Raw genomic sequence first — 19,260 nt, forward strand, 5'->3', positions numbered from 1 at the left:
ATATGGAATGTTTTTGTTCTTCTGCTTTATAAAGAGACTTGATGAGTTTCTAATTTTCAAATGATCAAAGGAGCTGCCATTGTGGCTCTTGACCTCATTTAAACTCATGATAGAACCGAAACCTGCAGAACTGATGTTTAGGCTAGAAGAATCTTGTTCTCCTTTTTTTTGTCAAACAAAATCGTACTTTTATGTGCTTGTGAGTGTGGGCATATCTTCAAAGAACTCAACATGAGGTTCAATCTGTTTCCAATCACTTGTGACCAGCAGGTCTCGATCACCTTCTGACCTGTGAGTAAATTTAGATCAGATACGGCTTCCAGAAGCTCCAAAAAATCTTTTCTTTCATCCATGTCAACTCATCTTCTTCATTTCTGCTTTTGATTCCCTTTGATTTAAAGGGAAAAGGGAGTTTCATAATGTGCAGCAATTCAAAGAACCATATCTCATCTAATTCGCTAAAAAAGCAAAATGATCCTGTACTCTATCATTGATTGATGCATTTATCCTTTAGATACAGGCTTCGAAGACAAAACAACAACTGAACAAAATATCTGCCTGAATGATTCTATCTGATTTCCTATTTTTGTGCCATAACAGTGACAAAATCTATTATCTCAAGTTGTCATCCTTGTCAGGAGCATTTTATGTGCATCACTGCAACTAAATTTGTTCAAGGACTTTTTTCTCAGAATAATGCTGAGATGTCATACATTCTCAACAGTGTAATGTTTGTTTTTATCCATAAGCATTTTTGCTGAATGATTTATTTCTTTTTTTAGGAAAGACCTAACCATACCATATTTTGAAGCAAATATAAAACCTTTATCACAGGATATACACTGTGTCATCATTACTTATCAATCAGTAAAACCTAGTATACCGCTAGATCGTGTATGAAATGGCCCTGCTGTTGCAGTCCAGCCCAAAATAAGTTGCAAAGCATATATTCATTCATATGAAATGTTCATTTAATATGTTCATTCATATGTTCATTTAAAAACTCTTTCAGTCTTTGTGCCAAGATAATCTAGACTTTGTACAAAACATGGTTATTTTTTAAATTTGACTCTGAATAAGACAACACACATACAGTAGCCAAAATGTGGAACTGTTGCTTTAAAAAAGGACAACCTGGCACAATCTACAGAATCTCACCATACCTGTCTTGGCCTTGGCAGCTCTCTTGAGATTCACACTTCACTGACACTCCAGCCAGATAGTTTCGGAAATACACTTTCACCCCCATCCCACACACACACACACACACACACTCTAGCGTCTGGTGTTTTCATTGTAGCTGGTTGCTGAATAGCTGAAAATCACTTTCAACAGCTCGGTCCTTAAACCTAAAATAAAATCCTGTGTGCACGAACACACAGAGCTGGTCGAGTTTTGGCTGCACATCGCTTTTTTCCACACTTGAAAATAAGATGTAGCCATAAGCCAAATGCAAAAAGCGTAAGGGTTTAAATTGCAAGCTGCTAACGACTAAATTGGCTGGGGCAGATGTAATGAAGGGAAATCTTTATCACACATACATACATATATACATATATAAAGTGCCACATGTATAAAACATAGCACCCTTTTCTACACAGGCATGACCTTAAGAGGAAAAAAGGCAGAAAATAAGTACAAAATCTTGTGAACATATCATTTTGTGCACCATTAGGTGCCCTATCATGACCAAAAGGACTTTCACTTCTATCATTTAATGTCTCTTTAATGTGACTCATACTGGAAAGCCTATTTGAAAACACTTTTCTGTGCCCCTTTTGCTCTCTGTGCTCTTGAGTATCTTGCTTTCAGGCCCTTGGTCTCTCTGTTCTTTTTTATTTTCTTGTCAATGTATATTTTGCTCCTCCTTTCTCATATCAACAGCAAGCGGTTATGGATGACATCTTATTCAAGACATCTGGTCCAATGCAGAAAAAAAAAAAGAAGAGGCATATACATATCCTATCTAATTAACACAATAAAAACTGGTTTAACTGGATTACGTTTATACCTGGCATTTAAAATGTGTCCTTTTTCTACATCAAGTTTAGACCATAATTCATACACACCTCATTCTGAAAGGACCATAACTTTTCTTTATGTGACATTTGTGTTACATTTAAAGGATGAGGCTGCTTGTCAAGGTTTTTGTAGGAACATTTTCCAGATGTAAATTTATAGCAGCAGCTCTGACACAACAGAAAACAGCAAAGATGGAAGCTGTTAAAAATGTGGCTTATTTCATTTCAGCTGTTATGATGCAAGATTTTCTGAGAGGACTTTACTGGAGCAAAGTCAAGACTAGTCGACTGTTCCTCTGTGCAGCTGCTGTATGCGGATTATAAAAACAACTGCACACATTTACAGTTGTGGTCCATTTTGAGAAATGATCATCAAGCCTTACTGTACAACTGAAAGGTATAATTGTTATAATTGAATGTATGCTTTCATTTCAGGTTTCCAAATCTCATTATCTAAGGACTAAGGTCATAGTGTTCTGTACATTTATTTACGTGGCTTTTGCAATTACTGTAGGGCTGATCTAAAGTGCAATGTAGCTCTAGACATGTTTCCCTAAGGGAACAAACAACATACATCAGAATCAGAACCACTAACAAGTCTTTCCTGGAGGTTTTATCACTCTCTAGGTTATTCACATTTTAAAAAAGAATAGTTAACATTAAGTAAAGGAAAAAGTCAGAAATAATGTGACTCCACTGAGAGTTCTGAGCATCGGCAACATTTTGATTTACCAAGCTTTTTTTCATGGATGTAAACTGTTTTGTTCTTTTTTATCCAATGTTGTCCGCAGTCGCTACCGCTGTAAAAGCAAGAAAGATCGAGAATTACTCAATAGCTACAAGTGTGGTGCATGTTCAAACATGTGGCTTTAATTAATCACATCAGTCAGATTAAGACCTGATGTCCTCATCAGTGACAGAGCACTGCTTCCAGAGAAGAATCTCATTTATGTAATTTGTGTAAATAACAGTGACACAGAATTCACACCGCGAGTTGAATAAATATAGAAAAAAAAGGCTTGAATGTAACAGCTATCTGTGAGTGAGAGATTAAACCAATGAAGATGAAGGAGAGTTAGGCAGTAAAGGAGAAGGAGTCAAGATGGCAGTGGGAAGACAGAAAGAGAAAAGTAATCAGTGACAACGTGCAATCGTCTTGGTGACAGGCTGCATTTGAAGGTCTGTCGCTCTTGTGACAATAAGAGATCGGTAGTGTGGATCTTCTTTTGGCCTCACAAGTTGTATGTCAACACCAGATGAAGACACTTTGTGTGTGCATGTGTACATTATGTGCTCAGCCTCACATCGCTGTGAATTCCATATGAAGGCGTGTGTGTTTACACCTGTTAATAACCTCAGGATGGGTGTGTTCAGTGCTTATGTAAAGATACACTGTACTTCTCACAGGGAGAGGGGCTTGCTTAGACCTGTAAAAATATTTTTGTTTAAGTTGGTCTTTGGTTTCAGTTGTGTAAACGGCTGGTCAGACACTGAGCCAGCCTGAGAAGATAAATAAAATATACATGGCGGGTACTTTTTATAGATTGATTGTATTCAAAACATATTTGACTAAATTATGTAACCGGTACATGATATATTTATGTATGTACTGTATGCATGTGAGTGGGATTTTTGCTTTTATTTTAAATTTCCCTTTTTCAGAAGAAGTAAACAGCCTTCTACTGTTGGTCAGTTCCTTGCTGCAAATGTTTCCCAGATGCTTTTGGGATTTAAACCGACAACCTACTTGTCACAAGACTACTTCTCTAAGCTCTTAGCTGTGTGTGTATGTGCTCATGCATTCCTGCGCCTTTGAATTTCTGTGTGCATGAAAAAAAATGTGTGTGTACATTCTTGACCCTGTGTGTTTGTGTGTGCATTTGAAGTTAATATGTATATATTAGAGAGTTTCTTTGTATATAGAAATGGGTCCAAACTCTCAACCCTCATTAACAAACATCTATTAATCTTTTCCACTCCTGCCCACCTACCAGAGACCCATTTTTAGGGGTGACAGGGGAGGTCTAGGGGGAGATAGCAGGTCAACAGTACATGCCACATAGAAGTGGTATACATCATCTGAAAGCTGGAAGCCTGAAGAATAATTTGAGATGGAGTTCAGCATTGTGTGTCAAGTTTTTCTAGTAATAAATCTGTAATGAACGTTGTGTTTTGGTTAGGCTCCTATTCGAATTTTGAAAGTTTAGAGGCTTAGATAAAAGGCTTAGAACATCATGATGGAAGTATGTGATGGCCATTCACATGCTCAGTTATGTCTCATAAGTTTTTGCAGCAATATTTGGATTGATACGGTTTGTTACACAGATTTGGTGCAAAATTGAATCATTTCTGACCACTCGAGAATTGATGATAATGGTCAAAAATCCCTCCAAAATACCACATGAAGACACCAAGACCTTGAGGAACACAATAGAAAAATTCATGCTGTGATTTTGTATCAAAAAACATTTGACATACAAAGCCATACATCCCCTGAATGCCCTTGGTAGTTTCTGGTTGTAAAGTTTCATGACATCAAGTTTCAAAAAATGGTCTCACTACAATGAAATGGCTACTATGGGGACCATCCTCAGCACACATGAATACAATTGGACTCATTGGATCCACAAGAGTCTCAGCTTTCCAATCATACCAAATTTATGCAATTCAAAGATTGTTTAGGGACCCCAGTATGCAGAAATATTAAAATACACCATTTTTAGAATATGCAAAAATAACACATTTATACTGCATCCAAAAAACTGCATGGTTTTTTCCCAAAACTGCATGGGATTAGCACGAGGTAGGCATGTCTGTACAGGGGAGACTTGTGGTTAACCATAGAACCAGTTGTTATTCAGATATCTTGAGGCGAGAGGTCAAGGGACCCCTTTGAAAATGGCCAGTAAGTTTTTCCCTTGCCGAAATTTAGTCTAACTTTGGAATATTATTTAACCCCCTTCTCGACAAGTTAGCATGACATGACATCTTCTCTGTGGCTTTAACACTGAGCCCACTACAGCCTCTGAAAGACAGTAATGTCACCCGCAGACACTGGCGTCCTCGGGGAGTGGAAGAGGTTAAACTGTAAAGCAGCTGCTCTTATTTTTGTTTATCTTGGCATTTCTCTTAATATTGTTTTTCTGCATTCTCTTTTTTCCTTGTCACATTTGCATCTGTCTTGACATTGTTTGTATAAAAACACCTTGAGCTACATATTTTTCAAGAAGGTTTTCTACTGAATACCCAGATTTTTTAATGGAGCCTGATCAAAAAAGGTTTAATGGATTTTATGTCTCAAGATATCTGAAGGGTTTTGTATTTCCTGCTACAAAAAAGGCACTTTTCACTACAGCTCACAGTATACCAGGGTAGCTCAAATGTTTCTGGTAGCAGAAAATGAAGAGAAAATGTGAGAAATATGAAAAGCCGATGCTGATTATCTCTCATTTAAACAATAAATGGTTAAACTCTGCTGAATCTGCACAGCAAATTGTAATTTTAAAATTACTTTTTTTATCATTAATTATTTTTTTATTATTCATTTCAAATACTGTTTGACTCTTTTGTGGTTATGGAGCAACAATTTACCTTTTTTTTTTTTTTTTGGTGTTGTCCCTCCTCAATTCTTTTAATATTGTTTGAGTCTTTTAATATTGTTTTACTGCTGTAAGTGTATTGAGACACCCTGGTGGCACTTTAAATAAATAAACTTTAAACTTTACAAAAAGATTAACATCAGTTTTATATTCAGATAACTGCTCTGTCGCACTCACAGTGAGCTGGGCCGTATCTGCCGGGTGTCCTGCTCTCCGTCGTTGCTGGTCAGGCTGTGTCTTGGAGTTCGACCTTGGCTGCCACTGCTGCTACTGCTGCTGCTGTTACAGTTGGCAGTGGAGGATATGGGCTGCTGCAGCTCGGCAACTGTGGCATTAACAACACTGTTCCTCTTCTCACCTACAAGAATAAAGAATGATTTATGAACTCTTGGCTTAATCACCTAGAAAAAAAAATTCACTTCCTTCCTACTGAAGTGGCCACCTTTATACTGATGTGCTGTTGGAGGCATAAAACACCTTGGCCTAGAGCCCATTTTTTGAGCCTGACCTGACACTACTCTCCTGGGTCACACATAGCAGATATGAAAAAAGGGAAATTAAATGGGAGATTAAAACTCAATATATCAATCAATAAACTATACCACTGAGCAGACAAGTTTATGATCAGCTCAACTCAGGTCATAACCACAAAATAACCCCAGTGACGTCTTTCTCAAAAAATGTATGTACACTAATGGCTGTTAGAAATATTTTTGGAAGGTGAATACCAGGTAATTAACCCATTGCATGTGAAGCATTTGTGTGCTTGTATATTTGACTGTGTGGGTGCGTGCGTATGTTAGTATTCAAGTCACCTTTCTGGGAATGTGTTGGTGTGTGGAAGAGTGTGAGAGGCCTCTCGCTGCAGGATGGGGCTTTGCTCTCAGTGCTTCTCCTCCTGGACAGGTTGAGCTGCATGTTGGTCGAACCTCCTGCAGAACCCGGCATGTCTCTAAATATCTGTACAAACAAGGCAGACAGATCAAGTTTGATTGAGCCAAACATGCACGCAACATTTTTGCTGCCGTCAACAATTTATCAGCAATTTATGGACCCATGTGTAACTGCAGGGCAATGTAGCATATCTTATCACATTGAAGGCGGTTATCACAACATTATGCTTAAATAAAAAAACATGTACACCCATGCAAAAATATGCCAGATTGGGATCTGATGCAAGAAACGGTACTAAAATTTGCAACATGACATTCAAAGTTATGCTAACCTACCAGTGATCCTATGACTTTTTATATCTATTTGCCATGCTCTTGCCTTCTTGCTTTCTGTCTCTCTCTGAAAGACAAGATGGTCTAATATGTGAGCTGATAAAGTATATCTAATATTCTTCATGGATTAATGCTACTGAATTGCAACCATTGCAGATGAGACTCATACTGTATGTACGTATCCACTAAGCTGCTTGCTGCCGTGTCTTAAACTGAGAATAATTACACATACAGAAAAGTAAAATTAACAACAGGGCACATTGCAGGCTTCAGTTTATGATTTGTGGCACTGATTATGACATTGCTAAAAATTTATTTCTAATCCTTGAAGTAAAATTAGCCAAGACGCAGAAAAACACATGCCATGATGAAAATATGCATGCTGTTTCTCAGATTTCTTCCCCTTACCAATTATTTGTCTCTATAGTTTTGATGTTTTTCCACAATTTTAGGTTACCAAGGTAACCCTGGTTCTCTGATAACCAAGTTGAGATATCTCACTATGGGAAACGCCTTATGGCGTAACCAATCATGGAAGCTCCAATACCACCACATCTGTTGTGAGACAGACCAATCACCTTGAGTTGCATAGGCCAGTCCGTCCCCCTTGATAGGCGCCCATGGCGTGGCACCCGTTATTCTTAAAACATTTCTTCCCCATAACCTACCTATGTAAGCAGGGCAGTGTTGTGAGACACCTAATTCAGTTATCAGAGAACCGGGGTTACCCTGGTAACCTAAAGTTCTTTTTCAAACCTTGCTCAGTATCTCACTATGAGAGATGTAAATGGTAAATGCACTGTACTTATATAGCTCCTTTCTAGTCTTCCGACCACTCATAGCGCTTTTTACACTATGAGTCACATTCACCCACTCACACACATTCATACGCTGAAAGGGGTACAGGGGCTACCATGCAAGGTCCCAACCTGCCCATCAGAGGGAATCTAATCATTCACACACATTCACACACTGATGGAACAGCCATCAGGAGCAAGTTGGGGTTCAGTATCTTGCCCAAGGACATGCAGACTGGAGGAGCCGGGAATCGAACTGCCGATCTTCCAATTAGTGAACGACCAGCTCTACCTCCTGAGCCAAAGCTGTGCAGATGTGGCCACTCCCAAATTGCACAATCCGAAGCCCATAAGACCTTGACCCAAGACGGGTCGACACCACAAGCCCTCCCCATGGGCTAGCACACAATTAACATGAACCCACACTCAGGACTGAGCAAGCTGGTGAAGGCGCCGTCACATCCAGGCGGTAAAACCAAATAAATGTGTGTAGGGATACCCAACTAGCAGCGGCACAGATGTCCCTCACAGAAATGCTCCTGAAGGGCACATCAGGTAGCCATACCCCTGGTGGAGTAAGCCCATAGGCTCTCTGGGGACTGCAGACCATATCGCTCTGGAGGCAGAACTACAGCTCCACCACCCAGTGTGACAGGCGCTGGCAAGTCAGAGCCCACCCTCTGTGAGAGTTGGCCCAGGACACAAAGAGCTGGCTACTCTTTCTAAATCCCTTAGTCCTGTCCATATAGATGCGTAAAGCTCTCACAGAACAGAGTGAATTAAGCCGCTTCTCACTCTCTTCCGCAAAAGGTGGTGGGTGAAAGGCATGTAATTCACTTTCCATTTGGCTGACGTCAGAGCCAGCAACAGGATAGTTTTGACAGAGAGTAACTTTAAATCAGTACAATCCAAGGGCTCGAAAGGCAACCCTGAGAGCGCCTCCAAAACAGCTGGCAAGTCCCATGATGGAACTAAAGGTTTGTGCGCAGGCCGCAATCAGTGGGCTCCCTTCATAAACCTCTTTATCAGAGAATGCTGTCTGACCAGCACATTAACAAAACCCACATGGCAGGCTGATTGCAGCCAAATAGACCTTAATGGTGGAAAAAGCTTTACCATTGTCCAGTAAATCCTGCAGAAAGCATAATACATCCGGGACAGAACTCTAGAACGAAATGCTGGCTCTAGCCTCACACCATCTCTCAAATATGCGCCAATTGTTATCATATAATGATCGTGTTTGAATAGTCCTAGCAGTCCATCTCTTTTTCTGAACAAAAAGAATAGAGGACACTGCGCATTTTGCGCATCTACGGATCTACAGACACTCGGCCAAATCTCTTCACACCAGGCAAAGCACTTCGGGATTGAGCCTCTTCTCGCCGTAGAGATTTCTCCTAGAGAATAAATCCACCCCGCTGGGGATGTGTGCCGTGCGTAATGACAGCAAACACTCACTGCTCCACAATATCAGACTCTGTGCCAGTCTATATAACTTCACAGAGCACATGCATCCTTGCCGGCTTATGTAAGCCACGGCTGTCGTGTTGTCCGTCCTGACCAATGCATGAAAATTCCCCAGGAGTGGCAGGAAATGTTTGAGCGCCATTAAAACAGCCATGAACATGACAGAACTTCCTGGGCCAGGTCCTGTCTACTGACCTCCCCTTGAATACGGCTCCCCACCCTGTCAGTGACGCATCCGTTGCAACTGTTTTTCTCATAAGTACCGTTCCCAAGGGGACACCAGTAGTGAACACTTCCGGGTCTCTCAAATGAGAGAGAGCCAGGAGACATCCCAGGGAAACCCCCACCATTTGGCTGAGATGACGCTGTACATCCAGATGCAATGAGGACACTCAGCATTGGAAATCCCTTATTCTCAGCAGCCAGAGGAACAAAAAAATGGCTGATGCCATCAGCCCTGTCAGACAGAGGCAGGTTCATAGCAAGATCTATTTTCGCCAGCGAAACAGAGCCCTGGCGAAATTTCTCCACCCAAACTTGTGACAGAAAAGCCCGAAAAGAGACAGAGAGAAAGGGTCATTTCGAGGCCCAAATACTCTATACTCTGAGTGGGAGACAAAACGCTCTTTGGGTGATTCCTAGCAGGGAGCACAGAGGAGAAAGTTGTCCAGATATGCCAGCACTCTGAGGCCCATGGCTCGTATTGGATTCAGAGCTGCTTCCACACACTTGTTGAAGCCCCTTGGGGGTGATTGACAGCCCAAATGGCAGGGTCCGATATTTGTAGGCTACGCCACTGAAGACAAACCTGAGATATTTTCTCTGTGCTGGATATATGCTTATGTGAAAATAAGCATCCTGTAATCCACTGATGGGAACCAGTCGCCTGATTGAATCCAGCGGTACACTGTGTGTGAGCATCCTGAATTTGTATTTCCGAAGGTGTGAATTGAGGGAACGTTAGTCCAGGATTGTACGTAATGAACCTCCCTTTTTTGGGAAAAGGAAAAACCGAGAGTACAAACCCGGACTCTTCTCCTCCCCTGGCACAATGTAAATTGTCCCGCGGCTTAAGAGAGAAGAGATTTTGCTCTCTAAAGCCTCCACGGCTTCCCCCGTGGCTTCTGAAAACAGCACACCATTGAAAGATGGTGGTTTTGCTGCGAACTGAAACCTGTATCCCCTGACAACAGTTGTAAATACCCAGGGGTCAGCTGCACATGTGGCTTTATGAACGAGCCTGGCTGCGTCAGCAGCTTCTTTATTGAAAAACCATGTGAAGTGCTTTGTGCTAGCATTACGTGACGTTTTCCCACTGTCCCGTTCTGAAATCTCATGAGAGTTGAGTTGTCAAAATCAGCTAAATATTCTGCCATGACAGAGTTGACAGAAAGTGTAGCTTAGTGTTATCTAAAGGATTTGGCTGAATATTTAACTGAACTCTCTCGCGAGATTTCAGAACGATACTTGAGTGAGACTTGGTGAGACACAAAAACAAACAGACCTGATCAAGCAAAAGGCAAAGATAAACATTTTATTTCTCTGTATGGTCCTATCCGTATGGTTGTCAGACACTTATAATAACAATCTGAATGTATCAGTGGCAAAAACAAGCACTTTTAGTGGACGTACACATAGTGCGCTATTGCTCCACCAGATTACATTGCAGCCTGTTTTGTGGCTGCCGGCTGCAGCGCTCTTGCTCAACACTGGACCAATTTCAAAAATTGTTGTCCCCATTAGTCACTTAGACACAAGAAAATGGGAAAATAGGGTCCAGGTTGAAGGAAGATTCCCTTTAATGGGTGTAACACCACGGGCACTTATAAAGGGGGACAGGCTGGCCCATGAAACTCAAGATGATTGGTTGGTCTCATCACAGACGTGGTGTTATTGGAGCTTCCATGATTGGTCACACCAGAAGGCCCATAGTGAGATACCGAATGAGGTTTGAAAGAGACCTAATGCTGCGCCGCTTGTATTAATCTGTTATTTCAGCCTAAGTGACACGTCATCATCCCCTCATCCATTCATCTGTCAACGCCTTAATTCTGCTTTTCAACCAGCTCCACACCCATAGCTGCACTCAAGAAGGAAAAGAGGAAAATAAAAAACAGATTGGAGAGCTGGAGAATCCATTTTAAAACACACTGGATTCGTTGTTTTGGCTGCAGAAACGCGCAATAAAATAAGCAGGATCACATGAAACCGACAAACTCCTCAATACAGTACATGCGCATGTTATGAAGCTCGAGTAATTCCTTCATTCATTTCCATACTGTTTACAACTAAATGAAATCTTTTCATTATACTAAATAGTTATACTGTCAAGGGGAGAGAATAAAACATTCTTCAAACAGGCTTCAGGCTGAAATGAAAGAAAATGAGCAAAATTTATGAAGAGGGACTCAAATCATCCTCTAACTTGTGGAGAATGAGAAGTGTCATTATTCTGCAGATGTACAGTAGAAGACAGTGGCATACAGAGTGTGTTGAGATCTCTTAAAGGACAAACGGACCGCTCTCTCACAGTATTCATTCTCCAGTTGTTTTGGTTTTGCACATTGCACTAGAGACAGCTGTTCTCTGGGAAGTCTGGAGGATGAAGGGGGCCAACAAGTAAAGCTGTGTGTGCACAATGCTAGGGTCTCCTACAGTCAGGCTGATTTGTCTGTTGCTATGGTGACATCTGTAAGCAGCTTGGTCTGCCAATAAGCTGCTTGGATCTAAAGGGGAAAGTGGCTTTGAAGTGTATACAGTATATACAGTTATTGTGAGTGAATAAGTGTGTGTGTGTTTGTTGCATGGGTTCACTCAGATATACAGAGTTAGTTGAATTAATTACTGTTTTACTGCACAATTACACAAAGGTCAATCCCCCTAACAAAGTCAAGGGATGCATTTAATCCTCAAACAAGTAACAAACTGTTTTGTTTGTGTTATTTATTTGCATAAATGCACTCTCATTGCCTTACCTTCTCATGGTGCTCTATGAGGATCTCCACTACTATATTCTGGAACTTGATGTCCATGATGGCTGCCACTGTCTCCTCTTGTGGCCGGAGCAGAGTTGGCCCAAAAACCACACCCAAATTAGCGATGGTCATCAGGTTCTGCTGGTGGTGACTTGCCACACTGTTGAGGTTGGTAGACAGAGAGAGAGAGTGTAAGTGGCACCACATTTGATCTAAATGAAAAGATACATTTTGCCGCAGCCAGAAGCTGTTGTAGCCAAAAAGCTTCAATAAACCCACTGTACGCTATGTATCCAGCAACACAATAGACAATGTCAGTAACTAGCTGTTGCTCATAGAGTATTTTGTGACTAAAGAGCCAAATATTTTTCTCAGGAGTTGGTGGAGACAAAACAGAGTGAATAATGGACTTTTATTCTCCAGGTGGCCAGAAAAATTACTCCAAATGAAAGTAAATAGTCAATTAGTTCACCATGACAAATTCATGAGTTGAATATGTCAATTGCCACGGTCACAGGTTGTCATTAATCATTGGTTGGTTGCCAAATAGATCTGCATCTATTTGTTAACCTAAAAAACTGAAACCAGTGGTGACACAGGAAGAGGCCTAACCACACAACTGGAGTGCAAGGGGTTCTGTGGGGGACGGTGAAGCAACTGTGGGAAGTGAGTCAAGCTAACTGAGGTTCAAGCAGGCCCTCAACCTTTGTCACTGTTGGCAACTGAGGCATTTAGTATATGTGGTGACCTGATAGTAGCTGGTACAGTCGTAAGGCTTCGTGGTAATTAAATCCCCTAGACCTAATAACAAATCATTTCAGCAGTGTTGCCTGTGCCATGACACAATATTGTGAGTCGATAATATGTCAATATTGTGTTAATAGCTTGTCCCGGCACCCCAAAGAGGCAAAAAAAAAAAAAAAAAAAAGAAGAAAAGATTAGTGAATACAATTTTAACTAAATACAGACTTAGGGAATTGACTATTACATCTGGTTGCAGAGTCGCAGAATTGGCAGGATAATGAAGTCATAAAGCATGACACAACATTTTCTTTGAAGCTTGAAGGTTCTTTATTTATCTTTGAAATAGCAGGTTCATCTCAGTTCTGGCCAAGACGGATCAGCCTACTCAATGGGAACCACCTGATGCATCTAGACAGAGTTTCCAAGTAACAAAGAGTCAGCACTTAGCCACACACCACTCAATACCCTGAGATCTCTGTTGGTACACCTTAAAGACTGGGCCAAGAAGAAATTGGATAGGTTGACGATAGTACATGAAAAAGCTGAGGAAAACACTATCAATGAAACAGCAAGGAGCCTGGAGAAAAGACAGCATCAGCTGTCTGTGAACACCAGACTAAAACCGGTTACAACATCGTCTTGGAAGAGGTCAAAGTCATTGACCAAGGGTAAGCGGATGGCCAGAGAAAGATTAAGGAGGCCATTCACATCTTATCCCTTCCGCTCTTACTTGAACAGATTTGGTATCATTTACCACTGTATTAAGTATTTCCTCTATTGTTGGAAGAACCTTTAAGCTCATCCTTCTTAGTCTCTTTGGAAATATTGTTCAGGAAATTGATGCCAATAAAGCTTCTGATCTGCTCTGAACTGAAAGACAGAGCTAAAGTGTGATCCAGCCATTCAACCTATAAGCCAGTGATGATGATGATGACCGTCGGCAGGTGTAATCCACTAAGCCTAGGTAAAGATAAGCGTGTCCTCAAAATACTTGCATTTGCACTCCCCTGCATGTTGTATAAACATGGCTGATGTCCCATTCGTCACACATCATATCATGCCGCCGCTGTTGAAGAAAGCCTGATAAAGCCAGAGGGCTTAGATGCGGGTTTAGAGTGAAAACACAATGCCTGTCGGCTGCATTAGAGTAATAATTATACATAAGCCTACTATGTCATGCCCTGCTTTTTTGCTTATGGGCTGCAGCAGCTTGTGGTTACCTAATCTACACACAGACAAACCTTTTTGAATCACAAATCTTCTTGCCTACATGCTGCTGTGCAGCATAAAAACTTCCAAAATGTGGAGGCAAAGGTGGGATTCGAAGCACCGTGGAATAAAACTGCAGAAGCAATTGTCGGGGAAAGGTCTTCTTGTGAAAAAAATAAGATCTTTGCAGGAGTCTTACAACAGATTTGTTGAACTTAATCGGCTGGAGTGCTCATCAGCATCTGCCCTTCTGAAACGTCCTTGAGTAAAACACTGAATTTCAATCAGCTTAAAGGGTGAGTAGCATCCTATTATCTTCCAGTAAACACCGATTTGGTGATTTACAGGTCAAAAAACATTTCAACACAGATTTAAAATTTGGGTAAAATGTAGATGAAAAGTTTTTTTTAAACATTTAAATGTAGTCAATTAAATGCGGTAACTAGATGTCTGAGATACTTTTCCACAACATCTTTTGACCTAAAATTCACAGTTATTTAGGCGTTACTAGGCTGTGACCATAGTGGCTCCTACACTTCCTGTCATCCACAGAATGACCTGCACAGGACCATTAACCCCTCTCTCCCTTCAAGGGATAATTCAGGAAATAGATTTGACCTGGTAGCTGCTGGAAGGGTTTCTATTTTCAGTACATACGACCTAAATGCATGTGGTCAAGAGATTATATGTAGCCCTAATCCTCCTCAGGGATAAAGAACAACAGCAATCAAGCTGAAGAGTTTTCTAGTAATGTGTATGTAGGGGAGAGGAGAGGGTTCTCTATTGCTGTTCACACTACAAAGTACCTGCTAAAAAGTGTACAGTGTCCGATACAGAAAAATAACAATGAATGCAGATGTGAATCTGTATCTATGTGTGTGATATCTCCACCTACTTGGCCAGGTGTTTTATTAGCAGCTCCAGCATCTGTCTGTTCTTCTCAGGCAGCCGGTGCACCAGAGCATGGATCTCTGTCACCCTGGCCTCTGGGTTGTCCAGCTCTGGACAGAGACAGATATGAAGACAGGGGGAGAGACTGTTAAGGGAATAAAGACTTGAGCATGTCACAGTTGATGACTTCTTTAATGACACATAAATGTATAGCTGAAGTGTATACTGCTGGAATATACACAAGCAGAACCCTTTTATTCTTCCTGTTACAACAATGATACATATTTTAACAAGTGGTCATTGTCACACAGAATTTTGCAGGACCTTGGTGTGTAGACATAATTCACACTCTGTAAGAATGAGCTGAGAAATGAAAAGAATAGTTTACTAGAGCTTCAAGTAAAGTAACACCTTTGGTAAGCTTTTTATGCGAGGTTAATATCAATCAGATTCAGTGAATCTGTTATACAAAGATCTTCATAGCTTTGCTGTTGTCAGCAAATCCCTTGAAAAGACCAAAACATGTGCTATAGATCTAAATTGTTGTCCAAAAACTATTAAAAACACATCAGTGAGCCACACCTCACACTGGCTGACATGTTCCTTCATTACTATGAACATGGACACTGTAGTTTATTTTAAGTCAATCCCACATATACCATCCTGCTGCCCTAAATACTCACTGGAGTGCCAAATGTATATTAATCCATAACTGAAAATATACCCCAACAAATGCACTGTTTACTTCTAACGTGTAAAAATCTCTAGTACCCAGCTGTTTTAGAAATTTACTTTTTTAAACTAAACTATTTGTGACCTGTTTTAAAAGATTTACATATTCAGTAGCAACCAATGGGTTTGTGTCAGAGTACCAAACACAGGGTAAGGAAGTAGGAAAGTATTTAGAGGTGGACTAACACATCCTTAGTTTTGGTCTTTTCATCGGAATAACGTCAGCCTTATGCTTGAGGTTTGACTCAGAGTTCCTGTGATTACCATCATAGTCATCTGTAACACTTGCAATATAGAGTGAAAGAGTATTTATTTTCACAAGACAGAGAGATGCAGAAACCAGACAAGACAGGCAGAGTGATGGAGTCAGAGACAAATAAAGAGGTCGTTTTAGTCACTGAGTGTTTCACTTTACTGCAGAGTGGGGAAGATCTGTGTCCTAGTGATTAACAGGTAGACAGGCAGGCAGGCACACAGACAGGCAGAGAGACGTGTTGTTGATGAATGACTACAATAAGTCACAGCTGCAGAGCCAGTCGATAGAGATGACGGCAGACTCACACTAGATCAACCCTCGGGCCCTGGCTGTCAGCGCCAGGCAATACAGACACAACTGGCAGAGCACCTTGCACACAGACACACACACACACGTTGTCTTACCAGCTTACAGGGCTGACAAGCTACACACACACACTAAAAACAAAAACAACCAGTCACTCACACACAAACCCAAATATCTTTAACATACACATGCATGTGCACGTCCACTACACCCACATATACCTCCAAACAGATGCATGCACATGAAAACAAGAACACTCTTCGTTCCCTATAATGCATTCTCTGGTGTCTACCACTTCACACACATTATGCTGAAGCACATACTCTTCTCCAAACCGCAACTCATAACATAGGAACAAACACAGACGGCACAGAGACACACAGCAGTGTATGGATAAACGACAGGTTTTCAGAAAAACAAATTTAACGCTATTGAAAATGTGTTAATTCCACCCAAGAGTGAATTAAGAGCTGAATTCAACTGTTTTTTATCCTTGACTTATTTTTTCAATCATACCAGACTCTGGAATTACCTTCCACTGATGCCTGTCAAATGCCATGAGAGAGATAAACAGCTAAATTGAATATGATTCCCCCATGACTTAATGAGGTAAATTTTAATTTACTTTTATTTTTGTACCTGCTTGTCTCATTACCAAGGAAGGCAACAATGTGATTAATGTGTTTTGGGTGCTTTCAGGAGTTTAGAAAGTCAGACTTTAACCCAGACAAGCAGTAATGCAGTTGTCGGGGCAACTATGGCTCAGGAGGTAGAGCGGGTCAAGGGGTAGTGGTTCGATTCCCAGCTCTTCCTGTCCATGAGTCGAAGTGTTCTTCAGCAAAACACTGAACCCCAAGTTGCTCCCGATGGTCAGGCCAGTGCCTTGCAGGGCAGCTCTGCTGCCATTGGTGTGTGAGTATGTGAGAATGGGTGAATGAGAGGCAAAAATTGTAAAAGTGCTTTGTTCACTAAGGTAGAAAAGTGCTATATAAGTGCAGTCCATTTACCATTTGTTGAATATATGGTCAGTATTTGGTGTGATGGCCAATGGTCAGTAAGTGCTGTAGATGCTATGCTAATACAAAAACAAAATAACGTACAATTAATTAGATCAAATAGCAAAGATAATCATATTTCTGAAACACTATGCTGTGTCAATGGAATAATTTGATATTTTGGAACATATTCGTACTTGCTTTCTTGCCAAGAGTGAGATCAATCTTATGTCTGTGTGTTAAGTATGGAGCTAGAGTCATGAGACAACTAGCTAAGCTTAGCATAAAGACTGGAAGCAGGGGGAAACAGCAAGCCTGCCTCTGTCCAAAGTTCAAAAATGCATTTACCAGCCCCTCTAAAGCTCACTAATTAACACTTTGTTTCTCATTAGTTTAATTTGCACAAAAACAGAAAGTGACATGTTGTAACTTGATGCAGCATAACCGTCTGCCCAGCTCTGATGTTCAGTGTCCCCGCTGGTTGCCTGGCAACTTCATGGAGACTACAAGATTCTAGGCAGTCACTGCCATGGCTGTTGTTTGCCAATAAATAGTTAGAGCAAGTAGGTCCTTCTAAAACAAACAACATACAACGTAATAATCTGGAGAGCTTTAAATGTGCTGGTTTGCATATTTTTCAACTTTGGACAGCACCAAAGTAACTGTTTCCCCTGCTTACAATCTTTATGCTAAGCTAAACTCATCACCTTTTTGCTCTAGCGCCATACTTAACATACAGACATTAGTGGTATCGATTTTCTCATCTCATCACTCATGGCATGACAAGCTTTCCAAAAATGGCAAACTTTTTCTTGATTGATATGATTTACAATCCGCATAAACAGGTCTGAATCATTGACAGAAGAAACCTGGACTCAACTGATCCTCCTGAAGTTCAGTTGCTGTCAGTTATGATTTACAGTCTGCATAAACAGGACTGAATCACTGACAGAAGAAACCCGGACTCGACTGATCCTCTTGAAGTTCTGTAGCTGCGAGGGCCTGTCAACGAAACACCAAGGAGAGAAGTTGCCCACCTGATGACCAGAGAAGCGTTTACCCCTATTCCCATTCAAGAAATGATTGCCGATTATAATGTGGGATTATAAAACCAAGTTCTATGAGTTCAACTGATCTGCTGGATAAAACCAGTAACTGCTTTGAAAGCAAGACCATGTGACAGCTTGGAAAGACAGTGGACGGGAGGAAAAGACCCCAACAGGGCTGTCATGGGCTAGCTACCCATGACAGCAGGCTCCCTTACGTGCTGAAGCAGTTGAGACTAGGATCTTGTATCAAGTCAGTCTGGTGAAGCTCAGAGGCAGGACACAACTCACAGTCTACCGAGCATCAATGTCCCAGTTGTAGAGGAAGGTAATTCATCCACACCATCTGAGAACCTAGAACCAATCCAGATACAACATGTACTGGAGAAGAAGATCCAAGGATACAGAGCACATGTGAAGTCCTGCAGCCAAAAAAAGAGTGGGAAACCGTCATAGCAATCTGAGAAAGATCCTGGAAGGACTTCAAGGAACAGGAGAGAAGCTGGAGAGGATGAGCGACCTGATTGATGAATATGGGGTAGAAAGGTTTTGAAGCGGAGCACTCCAAGTGTCAAATAGGGAACATACCTCCTGACATGCCACTCATTCCTCAACCAGAATACCAGTGTGACAACAGCCCTCCTAAATGGAGCTAAGTTGAGAAAGCTGTGAGGAAGACAAGGACAGTGTCAGCTCCAGGACCAAATGGAGTTCCCTATCAGCTGTATAAGAACATTCCAGATGTCCTGAAGTTTCTGTGGAGGTTAATGAAGGTGGTGTGATAGAAGAAAAACTTCCCAAAAGCATGGCAAAGAGAAGGGGGAGTATTAATCCCCAAAGAGAAGAATGCCTTGGATATCGATCGATTCTAGCAAATAAATCTTCTGAATGTTGAAGGGAAAATTTTCTTCAGTATTGTTGCACAAAGGATGGCAACCTATCTGAGAGACAACAACTTGATTGACACCTCAGTACAGAGGGCTGCTATATCAGGTT

At 41.1% G+C, this 19,260-nt stretch overlaps 1 protein-coding gene across 2 annotated transcripts in view; it reads right to left on the reverse strand.

The window, feature by feature from the left end:
- Window positions 1-19,260, reverse strand: part of LOC122995042 (rho GTPase-activating protein 26-like) — a 115,732-nt gene that overhangs the window by 17,045 nt on the left and 79,427 nt on the right. For both annotated transcript variants that reach the window (XM_044369980.1, XM_044369979.1), the window contains exons 19-22: window positions 14,934-15,039; window positions 12,086-12,245; window positions 6,436-6,580; window positions 5,798-5,978 (exon numbers count right to left, since the gene is read on the reverse strand). In XM_044369980.1, the coding sequence (XP_044225915.1) occupies window positions 5,798-5,978; window positions 6,436-6,580; window positions 12,086-12,245; window positions 14,934-15,039 (592 nt within the window). The remainder of the gene's footprint in view (window positions 1-5,797; window positions 5,979-6,435; window positions 6,581-12,085; window positions 12,246-14,933; window positions 15,040-19,260) is intronic.

Source organism: Thunnus albacares, chromosome 13 (genome assembly GCF_914725855.1).
Source record: "Thunnus albacares chromosome 13, fThuAlb1.1, whole genome shotgun sequence".
Classification (NCBI taxonomy): Eukaryota; Metazoa; Chordata; class Actinopteri; order Scombriformes; family Scombridae; genus Thunnus; species Thunnus albacares.